The 18,792-nt window shown below is 46.1% G+C and overlaps 2 protein-coding genes and 1 long non-coding RNA gene across 3 annotated transcripts in view; 1 reads left to right on the top strand and 2 right to left on the bottom strand.

Moving 5' to 3' along the window:
* Window positions 1-18,792, bottom strand: part of SLC22A23 (solute carrier family 22 member 23) — a gene marked incomplete at its 5' end in the record, with an annotated part of 167,320 nt that overhangs the window by 102,495 nt on the left and 46,033 nt on the right. The gene's annotated exons all lie outside the window — the stretch shown is intronic.
* The window catches only part of LOC107183514, a 71,392-nt gene that overhangs the window by 50,992 nt on the left and 1,608 nt on the right, over window positions 1-18,792 (bottom strand). The gene's annotated exons all lie outside the window — the stretch shown is intronic.
* On the top strand, window positions 328-16,309 carry LOC102768354 (adiponectin receptor protein 1). The gene is made up of 2 exons (XM_015565710.1): window positions 328-2,327; window positions 16,299-16,309. Exon 1 carries the CDS (start codon window positions 953-955, stop codon window positions 2,129-2,131), a length of 1,179 nt encoding a protein of 392 aa, XP_015421196.1. The 5' UTR covers window positions 328-952; the 3' UTR covers window positions 2,132-2,327; window positions 16,299-16,309.

The raw sequence follows: 18,792 nt of genomic DNA on the forward strand, positions 1-18,792 counted from the left end.
ACGGGTGAATATAATAGAAGCAGGGGCATAGAAAGTGAGTGGACTGACAATTCTTGGGGGGAAGGGGGGTGGGGGGTACAGGAAGAGATTGGACAAAAATCTTACACCTATGGACGAGGACAATGGGGGATAGGGGCAGAAGGTGGGGTGGGAACCGGGTGAAGGGGAGCTCTGGGGGGGAAAAAGAGGAACAACTGTAATAATCTGAACAATAAAGATTTAATTTTTAAAAAATAATAAATAAATAAAACCCAAAAATTTGGCCCCACTGTTTGCCTTTTTCCATGGATTTTTAGAGACTGGAAGGGAGAGAGGGAGGGAGGGCGGGAGGGAGTGGAAGTGACAGAATTTTGCATTTCAGAAAAGACCCAGCTTGGAAGGAAACGAGCAGACTACTTCTGCCGCGGCATGACCAGGGCAGCTGCCACCATCTGTCCGGCGGTTCATCTGGAGCAGCCACCAGCTGTGCGCCCCGGTCAGGCATAAGGGAACGGCCTTTTTTCACATCTCCGCGGCCTAAACTAAACCTCGTATCCAATGTCTCTGAGGAAGAAATACAGGATTGCCGAGAAAACTCACACAGCCCAAATTCTCAAGGCATTGGCCTCCAATTACAGAACTCACTTGTACGACTTTTAAAGGTCCCCCTCCATAAGAATGCAGAGACAGGGGCCGGGAGCCACTGCACGGAGGTGACGTCAGTGCTGGGCCCCCTTCCCACGCGGGAAACGGAGGTGACGTCAGCTCTGGCCCCTTCCGGCGTGAGGCGCATAAAGATCGGGTCGCTGGGGGGCAGGCCGCCTGCAGCGCTGAGGGATGTCGCACGGGGTTCACAGCCCCAGCTGAGCCCAACGCCCCTGTGTCTGCCTTCACAGGGAGATCTCTGCCCCCTGGGGCGGAGACACCCAGCCCCTCCCCAAGCTGAAGCTGCAGGTGTTGAGGTACCAGCTAGATGCCTTCTCACAAAGGACCGGTGGTGGCACAGGGCAGTGGGGCTCCTGCCAGTAACAGGGAGACTGACACGGTGGAGCTGGCCGAACTGGGACCCCTACTAGAAGAGAAGGGCAAACCGGGAATCGCTGTCCCAGCCAGAGCTGAAGCAGAGCAAGCCAGTCCAGTGCCCCAGGAGGAGGAGGAGGAGGCAAAAAGGGAGGAGGAGGAGGAAGAAAGGGAGGAGGAGGGGGAAGAGGAGATGAGGGTCCTGACACTTCCCCTGCAAGCATACCGTGCCATGGAGAAGATGGAGGAGTTTGTGTATAAGGTCTGGGAGGGCCGCTGGAGGGTCATCCCATATAGTGTGCTCCCTGACTGGCTGAAGGACAACGATTACTTGCTCGACGGCCACAGGCCGCCCATGCCCTCCTTCCGGGCCTGTTTCAGGAGCATCTTCCGCATCCACACAGAGACTGGCAATATCTGGACCCATCTGCTTGGATTTGTGCTGTTTCTGTTTCTGGGAATCTTGACCCTGCTGAGGCCAAACATGTACTTCATGGCCCCCCTGCAGGAGAAGGTGGTGTTTGGGCTGTTCTTCCTGAGCACGGTGCTCTGCCTCAGCTTCTCCTGGCTCTTTCACACCGTCTACTGTCACTCAGAGAAAGTCTCTCAGACTTTTTCCAAACTGGATTACTCAGGGATTGCCATACTGATTATGGGGAGCTTTGTCCCCTGGCTCTATTACTCCTTCTACTGCTCCCCACAGTCACGGCTCATCTACCTCTCCATCATCTGTGTCCTGGGCATCTCCGCCATCATTGTGGCACAGTGGGACCGGTTTGCCATGCCTCAACACCGGCAGACAAGAGCAGGGGTGTTCCTGGGCCTGGGCTTGAGCGGCGTGGTGCCTACCATGCACTTTACGATCTCCGAGGGCTTTGTCAAGGCCACCACCGTGGGCCAGATGGGCTGGTTCTTCCTCATGGCCGTGATGTACATCACCGGGGCTGGCCTCTTTGCTGCTCGCATTCCTGAGCGCTTCTGTCCTGGAAAGTTTGACATATGGTTCCAGTCACATCAGATTTTTCACGTCCTGGTAGTGGCAGCAGCCTTTGTCCACTTCTACGGGGTCTTCAACCTTCAGGAATTCCGCTACAGCCTGAAAGGCAGCTGTACTGATGACTCTCTTCTCTGAGCCTCCCCCCACAAGGCTGGAGGGTAACTTCCAAAGTGCTTTAAAAAATAACTTCTTTGCTGAAGTGAAAGGAAGCGTCTGAGTTGTCTGTTTCTAGAAGAAACCTCTTAGAGAATTCAGTGCCAGCCAGGCTTCAGTCCACCTTCCCACCTCAGGGCGGGGGGACAAGCTTTCCGTGTCCCTCGCCCAGGAAAGGGTGATCCACCTGGCCATGCCCCTCCTTAGCAGCCCTCCTCAGCTAGGCAACTCTGTCCCCTTGGCACAGAGTGCTTTGAAGCTCATGTTGAGATTTTATCCCTCCTCCAACCATTTTGGGGAAAAATGATGGACTGGGATTCTTCAGAAATTCTATTTCTGAAAGAAAATGTCCCTCTCTTACCCCTGTCCTTACTTTGTGACCTGGCTTAGAATAGGCCATCCATTTTGTAGCATATTTTTCAGAAACGATTGTAACCGGTCCCGTCTTTCTGAGGCCTGGATCTGCTGACAGCAGGAAGAAGTCACCAACTTTGAGACAGCCAGCTAATCATGGAAGTGTGTCCAGGCTTCAGATAACTTGAGTTTTAATTCTTTTTCTTGGCAGAGTAATGTAAAATTATCATTGCTATTATTCTGATGCAAAGGCTATGATGATAATAAAAGGAAGTGCAGAAAAAAAAAAGAATGCAGAGCGTGCTAAGCACATCTGAACCCCGCCCCCTGCCCCACCCCTCTTTCCTCCCTGCCCAAACCTCATCAAGTTCTAGTGTGAGGCAGTGCGCAGGCCAAGCATTCCATTCCCGTCTGCAATCACCTTAGTCCACAGGCTCTCCCATAAGAAGTCCTCAGAGCCTGAAGTAAACCCCATGCTCCCAGGGGCCCAGAGGTCTGGGTACCCTTGGTGCTTGCCCGAGCTTAATTATCTTCTAAGGCAGCGGTTCTCAACCTGTGGGTCGTGACCCCTTTGGTGGTTGAACGACCCTTTCACAGGGGTCGCCTAAGACCATCCCGCATATCAGATATTTACATTACGATTCATAACAGTAGCAACATTACAGTTATGAAGTAGCAACGAAAATAATTTTATGGTTGGGTCACAACATGAGGAACTGTATTTAAAGGGCCAGAAGGTTGAGAACCACTGTAGGAGTAACCTGGCTGAGATGTGTCACCTGCGGCCACCTCAGTCCGTCTCCTATGCCAAGGGCTAGATGAAAACTGGGAGCTGGCATCTACCCCATGCTGGATCCTTGGCATTACTGTCTGTTCTGCACAACTGAACCCCAAGTGAAGGATGTAGAGTATTTAGAACTTGTCTCTTTAAATTTTCTAAACATTAGTTTCAGGTCTTGTCGGCTTGACAGAATTTGTGCCAAGGACTCTAACCTGAAGTGGGAGTGCTGCCCGAAAGCCCTGCACACCAACACGAATTACCCAGCATGTTCACTGCTGACGCCGGTTCCACTCAGCAAATGAACTGCATCAGTGGAATGTAGAGAAATGATACCCTGACTCTTCACAATGATGGAAAGTTTCTTAAACTTACCCAAGTACCCCCTGGCAAGAGTTTTCCCATCTTGGAGTGATGATTACTCATTCCTCAGAAGTTCCTACTGAGGATCTACTGGGGGCAGGCACTATGCTCCGTACGGAGGATGGAGGAGCAGCTGTAGCCCCTCTCGTGGGATTATGGCGAAGACAAAAGCCAAGACTCAGGGAGAGTCGACTAATAGTGGTGAGGTAGGAAAAGGAAGATGGTGACCCCATGTTATCATTCATTATGGACCATCCCTATTTTGTGCTTGTTAAAACATTTGTACACATATGTCCTCACCAAGTCACAGAGAACTTATTCTGGCTGCTATGAATTTATCAATCAATAGTTGCAGGATACGACTGAGGGATCAGTTTAGAATACAACCAATTTTTTTGGCATCTAGTCCAAAACTGTCTAGTTCAGGAGACTTTCATGAGAAATTTTAGCAAATTATCTCTACTATTCATATATGTGACAATATCAATTGTCCTTTTTCCTCATGTTTAATATGTGGGAATTGAACTAAGAGAAGTCTAGTTCATCCAGCTGTAATATTTTACAGTTATATCTATTCTGTTATAGTGCTGCATACATAGATTTTCATCATGTTCCATAAATTCATTCATTCATTCAGCCAACTCATATATAGACACTCATTCTGTCCAGGTACAAATCTATGTACTGAAGATATAGTGGAAAACAAGAATAATAAGTTCCTGCTTTGGTGGAGTTCACTCTAGAGCAACTAGGAGGTATGAATGGAGATGCAAATAAATATATTTTCAGGGAGTGGTAGATGCTTGAAAAAAAGTGGATGACTCTAGAGGAATTATTCGGGTGATGAGTATATGGGTGGTGTGAGAAAGCTCTGCAGATGTCACGTGAGCAGAGTCATAGGGAAGCTACTGTTGTCTATCAGAGGGTTTGACGTTGGTGATTATGTAAATATCAGCCTGGCTGTAAGTGAAGAATTAGCTGTAGAGGTCTGAGTGGGAAGCAGGAAGATCCACCAGGAAGTGCTATGGTTTTCCAGGCAAGAAACAAGGTGGCTTTGCCGCAGTGGAGGTGGAAAGAAAGTGAGGAATTCAGGATATAATTTGGAGAAAGAGCTGAGAGGACTTGCTGATCAATGGGGAGAGTGAAGAATAAAGGGTGACACAAATGTTTCTGGCTTGAGCAATTACATGGGTGGTGGGTCTATTTATTGAGATTGGAAAGACTGGAATGAGGGTTCTGTTTGGCCACACTGCATCTGAAAGATGTATTGGACATCCAAGTGCAATCTCAACAAGGGAGCCGGATATCTGAATCTGGAATTTGGTGGGAAGGTCAGAGGCGGTGCCACAGATCACACAGAGATGATTGAATTCCACATTTCCAGCAAGCTGACAGAGAGTGGCCACGGGCTACTTGTGGTTACTCAAATTTAATTAATTAAAATGAACCACAGTTAGATTCAGTCCCTCCGTCACAGTAGCCACATCTCAAATGCTCAGTAGCCACATGTGCCAAGCAGCTAGAGGGCTGCATGGTGCAGACACCATTCCTATCACTGCAGCGAGTTCTCGTGCAGAACTCTGCTCTAAACCTCTTTACAATAGTTTACCACCATTGATTTCCCTTGTCTCGTAAGGTATGTGTGAGAGATTTGGGGAAATCACAAAACCATGCATTTCCCCATTTGGTTTCATTTGTTTCATTCATAACTTAGACATGTAACAACCATTGTTCCTGCTCCTTTGCCCAAATTCTTCAGGTTCGTGTTTATAAACTGTTCCTAATAATTTTCAACTGAAGAGATCAGAGGTCTGCATAACCTTTTGGAAGGTAATTATCCCAAGGTTTTCCATTGTTCTTTCATTCCAAGTTGCCTTACTGTCCCTTTTAAAAAGGGGATGGGAGCCTGCCTGGCGTAGCTCAGTGGTTGAGCATTGACCTATTCAATCTTGGTCAGGCTACATGCCAGGGTTGCAGGCTTGATGCCTTCTAGGAGGCAGCTGATTGATGTTTCTCTCTATTGATGTGTCCATCTCTGTATCCCTCTCCCTTCCTCTCTCTCTAAAAAATCAATAACAACATATTTTTTAAAAATAAAATAATAAAAACTATTTAAAGAATAATATTTGTTGGGGAGCAGAAGAGAAGTCCCCCACTCTACCCTTCTTTAGCTCTTATTGCTGAACTAGTTGCAAAATAATAAAATTGACACAAGATTAGAGTAACAGGAGGCGGGGAACAAAAAACGAGAGGGGGTGGGTGATGGGAACCAAAGGGATATCTTCCAGCCTGCTGAAGGCAGCAGAGCCCTCGCTCTGCACACTCTCCCCCCTCCTCCCTGCAGACGCCAGAGCAGCAGTGATGGAACGAAAAGCCAACTGTGCAAACATTCACTTCCACTGTCACAAGGTACACAGCAAACATGCCAAAAAGGAGAGCTTGGAAAAACAGCAAAAGAGCAATTATTCCCCGAAGAGAACATGAAATAAGAACCTACGGTGACCCCACAAAGGAAATGGAAAATCCGATCCAGCCACAGGTCAGAGAACACCACTGTGTTTTGGGGTAATGATTACAAAGGGAAAACATGGTTTGGGCACTGTGAGGTCCCAGGACTCCAGAGTGGGCCTCCCAGGGTGGCACATTCTGTAATTCAATTAAATCCTTTGGAAGAACAAGACTCATGTCTCCTAGAGTAACCCGATTCTCCGGACAGCTCCAAGCTCACATGAAACTTCTGACAACAATCCTTCTACGTGGTGGGTCTGCGGTGTTGCATCAGACGCAAGAAGCCCACGTGAAACGAGGAAACTGAAAGATGGCTGTGAAGAAGACCATCTTCTCAGTGATAAAACTGCCAAGAAGCGGAGTGATCTGGGTGCATTTCATTTATGGGAAATACAGATATGGAAGTCTAGTTCTCCACTTAACTTTTTTCAGGGGTGCCTTCTTCATCAAAGAGGAAACTACTGGTTCAAGTTTGTTTAATGGCACAAACTATTACTGCTTCATGGCAACCCAAAGGACAAGAAGGGCGCGACGTGCAGTTATCTCCCCCAAACTTTCTCTCTCAAAAAGCCAGCGATAGCTCTCCACTCCAAACATGTCATCTGGCACACATGTCCCTCTGTGGCCTGAGCCCTGGGGAAGCTTCCCAGCCCCTTCTCTGCTGCACCTCTGCACAGCCTCTGTGTGGTGACTCCCTGGGCAGAGGTCACACCAGGTGAGATGAGCTCCTTGGGAAGAGGGCTGTTAGGAAGGTATTTTGCCCTCAGGATGATGGAGTACAAGGCCAGAGGCCAAGTGGAAGCTGAATCATGGAAGGGACAGGGGAACAGGGAGCAGGCATGCGCCCAGTCGCCCACCCAGCGGTGCAGTGGCAGGAATGAGGACAGGGATAGTGGGTCACCAGGGGGCTAGACTCTGGAATGCTGGTTCCTGGAGCAGGCTGGGAAGACTGTGCATCTGTGGATGCATTCTTGGCAATCCATGAGAATTTTCAAGCTTTGTGTTTTCAGGTCAATGGAAATCTTAGTCTACATTAATGTAAGTGTAACTTGGGTGGTCTGGATCAGCTGCTATAACCTAGATTTCTGAGTCCACGCCACATCTAGATTTGTACTTGCAAAAACCAAAGGTCACTGTGAAAGGCCACACATATGGTGGTTTGAATAAAGAAGCAGGAGAACTGAGGTACCACTGTACAGTGACTGAGCCTGTGTCAGGCTGAGTGCAGGAGCGTGTGTCTGTGGATTCTGTAAGACCAGCTCACTAGCAGAAGAGCACTAGGAAACAAGCAATAATGTAGGTTCCTCGTCTCATTTCCAGCCATTAGTGGATTAAATACCTATTTAATTAATCTTTTAATAATGCCACAAATCAAGCTTTCTCTTCAGGAGAAGCGCGCAGGTTAGGAGAGCTGTCAGGAGGCACCCATCAATGTGAGTGATGGGAAGCGTGCTTGTGAGCAGTGAGAAAATATGGAGGTTGAGTATTCCATGCTGGCAAAGACTTCAAATCTGTGAAACAAGGCATTGTATGCGCTGGAATTTTTCAATTCCAAATGCCAAAACAGATAAAATATGAAACTCAATGTGAAGCTATGCCTTCCTGCTATTTAACCAGCAAGGGTGACTCCATTCCAGGAGACAACCACCATCCATCACATCCACTGACCACCATTAATTTGCACTGTATTCATTTTGAAATTGGATATTGTTAACATTTGGTCTTAGACTTAAAGAACTAACCCAAACTCCTTATGGGATGTTTGCACACATTTAAATAAATATTTAAATATTATCACAACATATTTAAGTCAAAGGAGAAGAGGGCTGTTTGGACCAACTCAGCAGTTAAGAAGCATGAGCCCTAGAGCCACAGAGACCTGTGGTCCAGCTCCGCCTCCTCTAGCCTTTGGTATGTGACCTGTGCGAGTTACTTCACCTACACTCAGGTTTCCATTGTGAAATGGGGACAATAATAGTACCCAGATCACAGGATTCTGGGGTGGACTGAATGAAATACCTATATTGTACTTGGCACAGCATCAAAGTATACTGTAAAAGTCTAATAAATGTTAGCTCTTGCGTAAAGGCCCTGATAGTGAAGTAGATAAGGTCCAGAGATTAGGGGTCTCAGTTTCCTTATCTGTAAAATGAGACTATTAGTAGGATCTGCTGTATATAGTCAACACAAAAGTTTTAAAATATGTGTTTGTGAGTAAGTAGCCTTGCCCAGTACCTGAACTTAGAAAATGCTCAATAACTAGCTATTACTGTTATCAAACAACTATCATCATGACCTCTTCAGTCTCTCTGTTTTACTCCTTACTACATGTTCATGCCGTGCACGTGCTTGAGGGCACAGCGCAAGGGAGGTCACAGCGCAAGGCTCACCTCGGCTATTCTCTGCCTAACGCTGCACATCAGACTGTCTGATTCTTTCCAACCGGAAAGAATTGAGTCTACCCATCTATCTATCTATCATCTATCTATCTATCTATCTATCTATCTATCTATCTATCTATGCATGCATGGAAGTGATAATATGGGAAAGCAGACAAAATCATGCTTCAGGCTCTACACTAAGGACAGCTAAATAGAGACCAAATGACTAGGGATGAAGGGCCAGGGGCCTCCCAACAATGCCAGCAATACTTACTTACCTCCTGTATAGTAAGTAAGAACAGTCACATGCTCCCACCCAAACACAAAGAAGCCAAGAATATGTATCAACAAGGATAAGTTATATCTGCCCCCATGTTCTCCTTCATTTCAGGAGCCCCTTGTAGCCTCTGCATTTTGAGCCCAGGGCCTTACACAGCAATGCCAGTTTGACAAATTAAATAGATGCCAGGGAAGAAACAGTCATGAATCCCAAGTCACACTGGAAGTAGCAAAATTTCTCTCTTCTGTAAGACTGATATGGCTGGGGAGCTAGGCTGGAAGGAACTGGTCCTTAGTTCCTCCGCTGCCCGTGGTCTGGAGGGAGTTCTGAGCCCTTACCCAGACCTGACCCCCAACAAATATCAAGCAGAGGTGCTTCCCAAAGGCACCGGTTGAAGGGATGCAGCACCTTTCAGCTTTCAAAGGAGTGGACAGAACGAACTCAGGCTGGACACAGGCCCTCTTTCCCACAAGAATCATCGAAGGCCCACAGAGTGGGAAACAAAGAGAATGCAGAGCCCTCAATCAGAGACCCATGATTTTCTGGTCTCTGTGTTCCATGCAGAAGGCTCAGGGGACGCCACTCCTGGGCCCATGAGCTGTCCTACTTGGTCACGGGGAATTCCACGCAGACAGCAGAGCATCCTGACCCAGTGTAACCTTTTCCTGGCTCCTTGGACTCCCTAGGCTGGCTTCTATCAGGGTAGAGGTCACAGTTTTAAAGATACCCAGAGGGTCTGTGAGTCTGACTTCACAGACTATCACCAGAAAGGCACCCAGGGTCTCGGTCAATGGGAGCTGTACACATGGCAAAGGGAGAGTCTGCCTGCCAGCCATGGAGTTGATTCCAGAGAGAAGACATGGGTAGGTCCACACAACCCAGAAAGAGCCTAACAGGGCATCACTGCTCAGCCTCGGGCACATGGGCCCTAAAGGCCGATCCGGATTGGGAGGGTTTGTTCACACAGGGAGGGCTTCTCCAGCAGGGTCATCGAAACCAGCCAACAATATTTGTAGGTCTTACATGTCCTTGGACCAGCAATTGGAATGTGGTGCCTGAACAGCTTTTCCTCTGGGAAACTCATTTGGAAACACAACAGAAAACAAACCCTGTGCTATTTCAAAGCAACACTCCTCACACAGGTACCTATCCTGGGAGCACACAGATCATATCACAAATAAACTGCCATCATCCTTACATGAAGGAAGGCAAATGAAGATTCACAGCAGAACACAACCACAGAGAGGGCAGAGCAGGTCAGCAGCTGCAGGAGGGGACACCAAGCAGGCTCTGTGAATTCATGTTTAAAAATACAGAGAAAGTGTGTAGAGGCATGTTTTACAAAGCAGAACTGGTAATATCGGGAAGTGAAAGAGAGAGCTTTTGTGAACATGTGTAAGATAAATCGTGACAATGGCTACCAGTGTTCTATTTCTTCAGTATCTTTTCTCAGAGATTAACGGAGTGTTCTGGGTGTGATGAATACTCGGGTGTTGCTGTCCATGAGGGCCAAGGTTCCTGTGTATGATTTGTCCAGAGAGTTTTTCCATTGGTCTACTACCTTTTCCCGGCCCTGACATGGTTTGGATTTTTAAAGTGCAGTCCATGGAGCTCTGAACGGACATTAAGGGAGAGGTACTTTATCAAGGTGGCCACTAGAGAGTCGATCATGAAGCAAGCTCTTAGCCTCATGCCCCCCACCTCACCCCCACCACAGTGGTTCTCCAATGTGACCATAAGCTAGTAGCCAGCCCCAATTCAGAGTTCCTCTTCAGTGATGTTTTCTAAGCTTGCTGCGACCACGGAGAGGCCCTCACCTGAGAGGGCCGGCTGCCAGAGGAAGGGTTAGCCCAGCCCGGGCTGCACGTTGACAGAAGCAGCCCACAAACACAGTTGCCCACCATTTCTCTAGATATTCATGGTTTACTGATGGCGATGACATGCACGCTCTCGACCCTGCGCACAATCTTTCATTGGTGAAAAAGTGGTTTAGCGTTAAGTACCTTATCCAAGATCACAGTGCGCTCGCAAGTGGTGGGGCTTGGCTTGCGTCCAGCGCTGGGATCCTTCCCCGGATCTGGTCAATGGCTGACTGTGATCGTGCACATGGGCTCACATGGCCTGCCTTCAGTGTTGTTCCCCTGGCACCCAATTGTTGTTCCCTTGACATCATGTGGAGAACAAACAGGCATCTCTAACTCAGCTGTAGTTGTGAATTTCGTTACTGAGCCATGCTAACTTAGTTTCAGGTAACTTGGCGGGGAAAAGTCATTACTGATTTGGCTTCCAATTCAATTTTTTCTACTCTATTATGATGAACATTGACCATTGTTAAAAACATGATTTTCTTGCACAAAAAAGTGAATGTACTTAAACCATTGAACCGTACACTTAAAAAGTTGTAGAAATGGTAAATTTTATTTTATCACAATAAGAAATGTATTTTCTTTCTAAAACATTTGATATAATAACAAGACAGTACTCTTCTGGGGAATACATGAACTAAAACCTTTGCTTGAAATAATTTGGATTATATTAATCACTAAACTGAATTAAAGCTGTGTTTGCTCCAGTTACCTCTGACCTACTAGGCAATGGTTGCTACATCCCATGGACATTTCTCAATCCTTGTCTTGCGTCATGTGACTCTCTCATCAGGCACCCTCCTTAGCTGCTTGGTTATCAGCCTATTCGTACTTTCCACTGACCAGTCAGGCTATTCCCTCCCCTCACCCTCAACTGGATCTCCTATCTCCACTCAGTTTCTTCTCTAGGTGATTTCAGCTATTCCACCGGCTCCTAATCACCACAGTACCCAGAATGCACCAGGTTCCGTCAGTCTCTAACTGTCCACAGCACCCAAAACACACTGGGCTCCTTTGGCCTCTGAGTACCCACTGCAAATAACAAGCACCTACTTTCCTACAAAACTCATGACTCAGAGGTCACTTTCCAGCACTCTTTCTCTAACCAGGGCCTGTGCCTGCATCTTTACTCACTAACCTGAGTGTCCTGGAGGCAGGAAAGTGGGTGTCTATGTGTGCAAGGCACCTGGCAATGCCCAGTAAGTACTCAAGGTAACCAACTGTCATTCCCCTGGCACCCAGTAAGCCCTCAAATGTTTGCCAAGCAAATGAGTGAGGGAGAAAGAAGTCTTGTACTTCCACAAGAGTCACCAATAAACAAAATAAACTATCTGCAGTAGAGTTTATCTGGCATGACACAGAGTAACACAGTGGCTAACTACATGAGTGATAGTATGGCTCTGCATCATCTGAGTTATGCTTCTCTCTGTCCTCTCAGCCCAGATCATGTGTTTTGCTAACATCTAACATAAGACTTGGCAAACCAATAATGATTTTACTCCCCCCCCCCCCATACATTTTGAAGAAGCCTGGTATCCTTACTTGGTTTCAGGTGACTGATTTATTTCCTCTCTCTTTTATTTTGTATCAAGAGTGAAAAAATAAAACAAAATAAAATCAGTCCAATATTGCTCTCTTACTTCTCAACCCCCTGTTCTAAGCAGCACAGCTTTTAGCTTTATGTCTCATCCTGTTTTTCTAGGTGAGAACAGAAAATTCTGTAGAGTGCAATAGGATTCCTGGAATAGACCTGTGAGTCTACCCAGCAAAAGTATGGTAAGAAAGGAGACTTGAGCGAGCCAGACGGGTTGGGAAGGGAGTTGTTGACAAGAGGTCTAGAACCATGGGGAAAGGGAGGCTGTTAACCATTAATCCCCCTTATCACTCCATCTCTTCCCAGATGACCCTGGTAGACACAGCGCAGCAGCCTCACAGAAAGCAAAGATGGAAGTCCGACAACTCTAACGTGTGGGTGTGAGAAGGACATTATTGGGGAGCAAGCACCCCTGGTTTCGTGCCCCCCTTCCAAGAGCTACGAAATCTTAAACACTGAAGGAGGCTTACTGGTTGAGCTTAGAATTCAAAAGCCACAGAATTCTAAAACTGGAAGGTACAAGGAAACAGAGGTTGTCCATTTGGTTTTGTCGTTAGTTATTTTTACAGCAGTATTAAACAGGGTCATATAGAATCCATTTGTTTTTGTTTTCTACCCATTTCTCCCCACAAATGGCTCAGGGAAGGGACCCCATAGTACAAAAGTTGGAAACCCGTGCCCCAACTTTACAGAGTGGGAGGCAGAGGCTTAGAGATAAAGCAATTTGTCAGACAGAGTCGGTCCACTGTGGAGCCTACACTATAGCTCGGATCTCCTGATTTCCAGGTCTGTCCGCTTCCCCTTATAGTGTGAGGAACAGTTTTGTTTCAAATGAAGCACTCACACACCAGTTTGGGGGAAACTTAGTCCTTAGGGACACACACAGCTTTAATAACATCCTCCACCAAACACTCTAATTTTAAAATGCCAGATATCTACATATTTGCTGTTTTTCCTTCTGATTTTGAGATAGGACTATCTTCAATGAATTCAAAACACCCAAAGAAATGTGCACTTAGCAGCTTACTTATACATTCCCTTGCCCTAACTTCTGGACAAAAGAAAAGTGGGTGTATGGGTCCCAACGATGCCTCAGAGCCACTTACTCTTCCTCTGCCCTCGACTCTCCACTGTTAACATGCAGATAAGGTGATACATCCTTACAAGCCCTTAAAGACATACAGGCAGTTCATTTTTTTTCCCCTCAAAGAAAAGTCTTGCTATAAATCCAAGGTTGGCTAATATTCAGTAGGAACAGAGAGAGGTTCAATAATTTTTATTTGAAGGGCTGGTACAACTTTCAGAAACATTTGTCCTCGGTGGCCTGTTTGGTTACCTGCTGGATGACTAAGCCCTCTAGTCTCAGACGGTGACCAGCACTGCCTTGACCAGCTGCCACATGTCCCTGCCTGGGGATTAAACTCCCAACCAGGAGCTGTGGTCACTCAACACTGCGGTTACACCAGGCGCTGTGACTCCTCAGAGGTGTGGCAGAGGAAGACGGGGTGGTGGAGGACAAGGGCTTCGGGACTTTGCTTTTCACAGCTTGCCTGCAGGGTTAGCAGTGTGTTTCCAGTGAATACAAACATGGGTGAAACCTCAATCGCTCTGATTTCCCAGCCTGAACCTGGATACAACTGAAATTCTTCTGAAGCTCTTTAAAAATATATACAATAATTTGTCAAAGGTGTTTGGAAATTGTGACTCACTTCCTTGGTGGAAAAACCGTCAGTAGAGTTGGTGCCACCAGAAGAATGGGATTATTGCTGTCATTAGGAAGGCCCAGGTATCTGAAGTTGGGGGGTAAAAGGGTGGGGCGCAGAGAGAGAGACCTATAGATGACCATAACCAAGCATGCATTCGTGAAACCTTCCCTCCCCAGAGGAAGTGAAGCACAAGACCGTTGAAGTCATGCATATTGGACAGTGGCAATCTCCATTCTACTAATTCTACAGATCAGCAGTCTTCACTTTATTCATTCCACAGTTCAATAACTTGCTACACGAGCTGTCTGGTTCAGGTGATTTTTAAAAATGTACAGCACAGCTATGATGCTTAATAACCCTGTAGAAGAAAATATGCTCCAAGGAATATTAGTTCAGAAAAACATCACATTATAGAAATAGATGCAATAGTGAGGAGGAAAAAGTCACCTCACCCCAGCACATCAGATATTACTCAGCCGTTTCAGTGAGAGTCTAAGGCTCTGCGTGCAATGTGAGAAAGAGAACATCGCCCCGCCCAAGGCAAACTCGAGAGTTTTCTGAGTCTGTTTACCAGTTAAGACTTGGCTTCTAATTTTGTAAAGTAATCAGTAACTTAGTCACCTGTGAAATTTATGGTCACTCCTTGATTATATACAAAGCTATCTGGGTATAAGGAGGGTTATTAGGAGACTATGAAGCTTTAAGAAAAGTTCTCAAGAAAATTATTTATTGTTATTAGGCAATAAATAAATAAATAAATAAAAGATGTTCACTTGCCCACAGTAACTGGGTACAGTCTCTGGCAACAAAAAGCAGTGCTCATTATTTCAAATGGGGGGTGGGGGGCTGGTCGTTTAATGGTAGAGAAGGGGAAGACATAGATCAAATGAGAAGAAAAACAAAGTATTCATGTTTCAAAGAATATTTTTCTCCCACAGGACTCATTATATCCAGCATCAAATCAGATTAAAGAGCAATAATCTCCCACTGGCCTCTGTTGAAAGACGCATCTTAAACAATTCTGTGTTACCCTGTCCATAATGTTTTGGTCTGAGCTGGAAAAAGAATTCATACCACCACAAACCATGTCTGACTCGATTGAAACATGCTTCTCTCTTCAGTCTTTGATAAGACTTTTATTTTCATAAACCATCAGGTGATTAGTTCCTCTTTCCTGGATCTGTAGTTCCCTGCCCCTTGCCCAGCTAAGATTTTCTACCCTTTTTTGTTGTTGTTGCTCAGAGGCAAGGGGGTACAATTAAGCTACTGATGTAGCCCAAGTAGATTTAGTTATTTCAGAGTCTCCGGGTGGGCTCAGAGGCAGGCAGGAAACAGACTGCAGGCCTGCACACACCCTCTCAGTTCCCTTGTTCTCTCTGGCTCTCGCCAGTGTGCACTTTGCTTCCATGTAACGGCTCCTGGGGAAGATGCCAGTAATCTCTGCTTTATGTCCTAGCCAGCAACCACATGCTCCTATGTTGACTTGAAGGAAACAAAAGTCTAAAGGAGACAGTATTTAACTGGAATGTACCTTAGAAAAATTCCAAAGCGTGAGAAATCCTCAAGCAGCCTTGCATATAAAGCAGAAACTTTCCTAAGTCAGCAGCATTTCTTAAAACTCAGAGTCCACCCACACCACAGGCTACACAAGAAACGGAATCTGCAAAAATCATTACTTTCCCCGTGAACATTGCCAAGCACCTGCAAGACTGAAAAAAGGAATGACATCCAGCTCTCTCTGAGGAAGTGCAGGCCTTTCCAGCACACCTAGTGAGATGAAAACCACATGGTGACGGAGTACAAAAAGTCCGGACCATTAAAAATGTATTTTCCAAACAATCAATGCCCAAAAGTTTAAAACTTCTCTTTAGAGTCAAGAAATACTTCAACACTGTGACAGAGATTATCAATAATTTCCTTTAAGCAAAACAAATTCTTAAATATTAACTAAGCCCATGGATTACTCGTGTATAAAATGCTAACAAGCACACTGATCTGGAAATTCAGTCATCTGCCCTATTGACTGGGAGCTTGTGTCTTAACTTCTCGTCACCATCAGTGTCCTGATCTAGGATTGACAGAGAGACGGGCTGCCCCAGGCCAGCGAGCACCACATCCTTCCCCAATCCTGCCTGCCCATCACAACTTTAAGGCCTCTCTCTAATTCTCCCCTGCCAAGCTTAGCTCTTCTGCCATCTCTCAATCATTGGCCCCTTATTTATATTGCTTAAATATTATCTCAGTGAACTCCAACTAATCATTTATGTCCTTTTGCTTTATTTTAATTTTGCTATACCAGATATTGTATTAGCTCAGACAGTGGGCCACTGGTTGATGCTTGGAATTTCATTCAATGCAATGGTCTTTATCATGATGTTTCATATGTAATTCCAATCTAAGAAAACAATAACTATTTATTCCCTGCTTTATTTCAGAAAAAATTTAAGACTGCTTATACAGATACATATAATAAAATAACACTTATAGAGACAGGAAATGGGACAAAGGAGAAATTACAGTAGGAAAGTTTAGATGAAATTAGGAGAGAGGCTTGATTTACAGCTCAGCCTATCAGGCCCACGCACATGCGAGATCAGACTGTGAGCTTTCTAAGCTTCCTAGCAGTCAAAGGACAGAGAGACTCACTTACATCGGTAGCTGGAATCGTAGAGCCTGCTGGTCACATCTGTCCCACCACTTATTCTGCAAATAAAGTTTTATTGGAATGCAGCCACACCTCATCACTTACATGTTATTTGTAGCTGCATTCGTGGTACAATAGCAGAGCTGAGTGGTTGTAACAGAGACCTGCAAAGCCTAAAATAGTTACTAACTGGCTTTTTACAGAAACAAAGTTTGCAGATGCCTGCAGATGATTCTGTGCCTGTGAGACAAAAGCACAGCAATTTCCAAGGGTAAGCGCATTCTTTGTATGGTTCCAAAAGGAAAGAGCACTTCCTACTGTAAAGGGTTTACCATGTAATCTCCTGAAAAAAAATACAAACAAACAGCCTTAGCTTCATTTTTACAGTAAATATAGCAACAACTTTCACAGAGCCAATGGCATGATATCACAGCACAAGTCAGTAAAACGATTCTATGCGAGGCTGAAACGATGTAGTTCGGGGGAAGTGCTCTTCTGGTCTGGCTTAGTTCAGGGAGGATCTGTGCAGAGGTGAATGTCTGGTCAAGGCAGCCCTTCCCGCCCATCTTCCTTCTCCTAGGCATACGTGGCTAATGGATCAAGGTGTTCTCTCCAGCTCCCTGAGCTCCCTGGGCTCGCTAGCAATCTCAATCTATCATGAGCAGTTGGCATGCAAGATAAAACCGATATGTCATCTGTGCTTGATATTCTCTCCAAGTCTGATACATACTCATGTGGTAGGCTGAGGTTACACTCTTGCAAAGTTTCTGAAGCGCAGCTATTCTAGTTTGTCAACATGCACAGCTGTCCCCTTCAATGGCCATCCTCAAGGAAGGCCTAGATTCCTGGGAGAACCAGAAGCCTCACAAACCTACACAGATGCAGCTCAAATGAGTGTCTGAAAGCAGGGCCTGGAGTCTCCTCAAAAAAAGGGAGGGGAGCCTGGCCGGTGTGGCTCAGTGGTTGAGTGTCAACCCAGGAACCAAAAGGTCATGGTTCGATTCCTGGATAGGGCACATGCCCGGGTTGCAGGTTGGATCCCCAGTTGGGGGCATGCACTGAGACAGCCAACTGATGATGTTTCTCTCTCGTCGACATTGTTATCTCTCCATCCCTCTCCCTTCCTTTCTCTCTAAAAAAAGAATATTTTTTTAAAAAAAGGTGAGGAAGCTGCTCCTCTGCACAGACCAATGGGCGGGCAGGGCCAGAGAACAGCACAGGAATTTTACTGGGAAACTTTTAAGCCCAATACTCACGCTGTTCAAAGAAATAAAACCTCCAAACAGCCATGACTGTGACCCACTGACCTGGAACACATATATTCCTAAAGAACTCCCTAAGAAGCAAGGGCTCCAAAATAAATGCAAATAGACTGGAAACAGTTCAGTGTTGGGAGATGACAAAACTGCTGACTATGGATTCAGAGAATATACCTGTAGCCTTTCTTTATGCCCATTTCTTCTCTGTGCCTCTAATACTATGTTACAGATTATATTTCTATCCTATATAATAAAAGCCTAATATGCTAAGTGTCCAGTCATCTTTTCAACCAATCAAAGTATAATATGCTAATGATATGCTAAGGCCACTCAACCGCTCGCTATGATGTGCACTGACCACCAGGGGGCAGACAGTCAACCGGTCGACCAGTCGCTATAATGTGCACTGACCACCAGGGGACAGACAGTAGACAGGTCGACCAGTTACTATAATGTGCACTGACCACTAGGGGGCAGACACTCCAACCAGTAGGTTAGCTTGCTGCTGGGGTCTGACCTATCAGGGCTGAGTGAGATGGGCTGGACATGCTCTGGAGCCCTCCCGTAGTCCCTCCCCCCACTGGCCAACCTCCCATGTCCCTCCCCGGCCCAGATTATGCACTGGTGGGGTCCTTTGGCCTGTCCTGCATCCTCTTGAAATCCGGGACCCCTCGGGGGATATCAGAGAGCCGGTTTCAGCCTGATCATGCAGGCCGGTTTTGGCCCGATCCCATGCTTTATAGTAAAAGGCAAATATGCAAATCAACTGAACGGTGGAATTACTGGTCACTATGATGTGCACTGATCACCAGGGGGCAGACGCTCAAGGCAGGAGCTGACATGCACTGACTATCCGTGGCAGCACTAGGGATATCTGAATGATGGCTTAGGCCTGCTCCCCAGCCGGGGGG

The sequence above is a fragment of the Myotis davidii genome, unplaced genomic scaffold (genome assembly GCF_000327345.1).
Source record: "Myotis davidii unplaced genomic scaffold, ASM32734v1 scaffold540, whole genome shotgun sequence".
NCBI classification, from domain to species: domain Eukaryota; kingdom Metazoa; phylum Chordata; class Mammalia; order Chiroptera; family Vespertilionidae; genus Myotis; species Myotis davidii.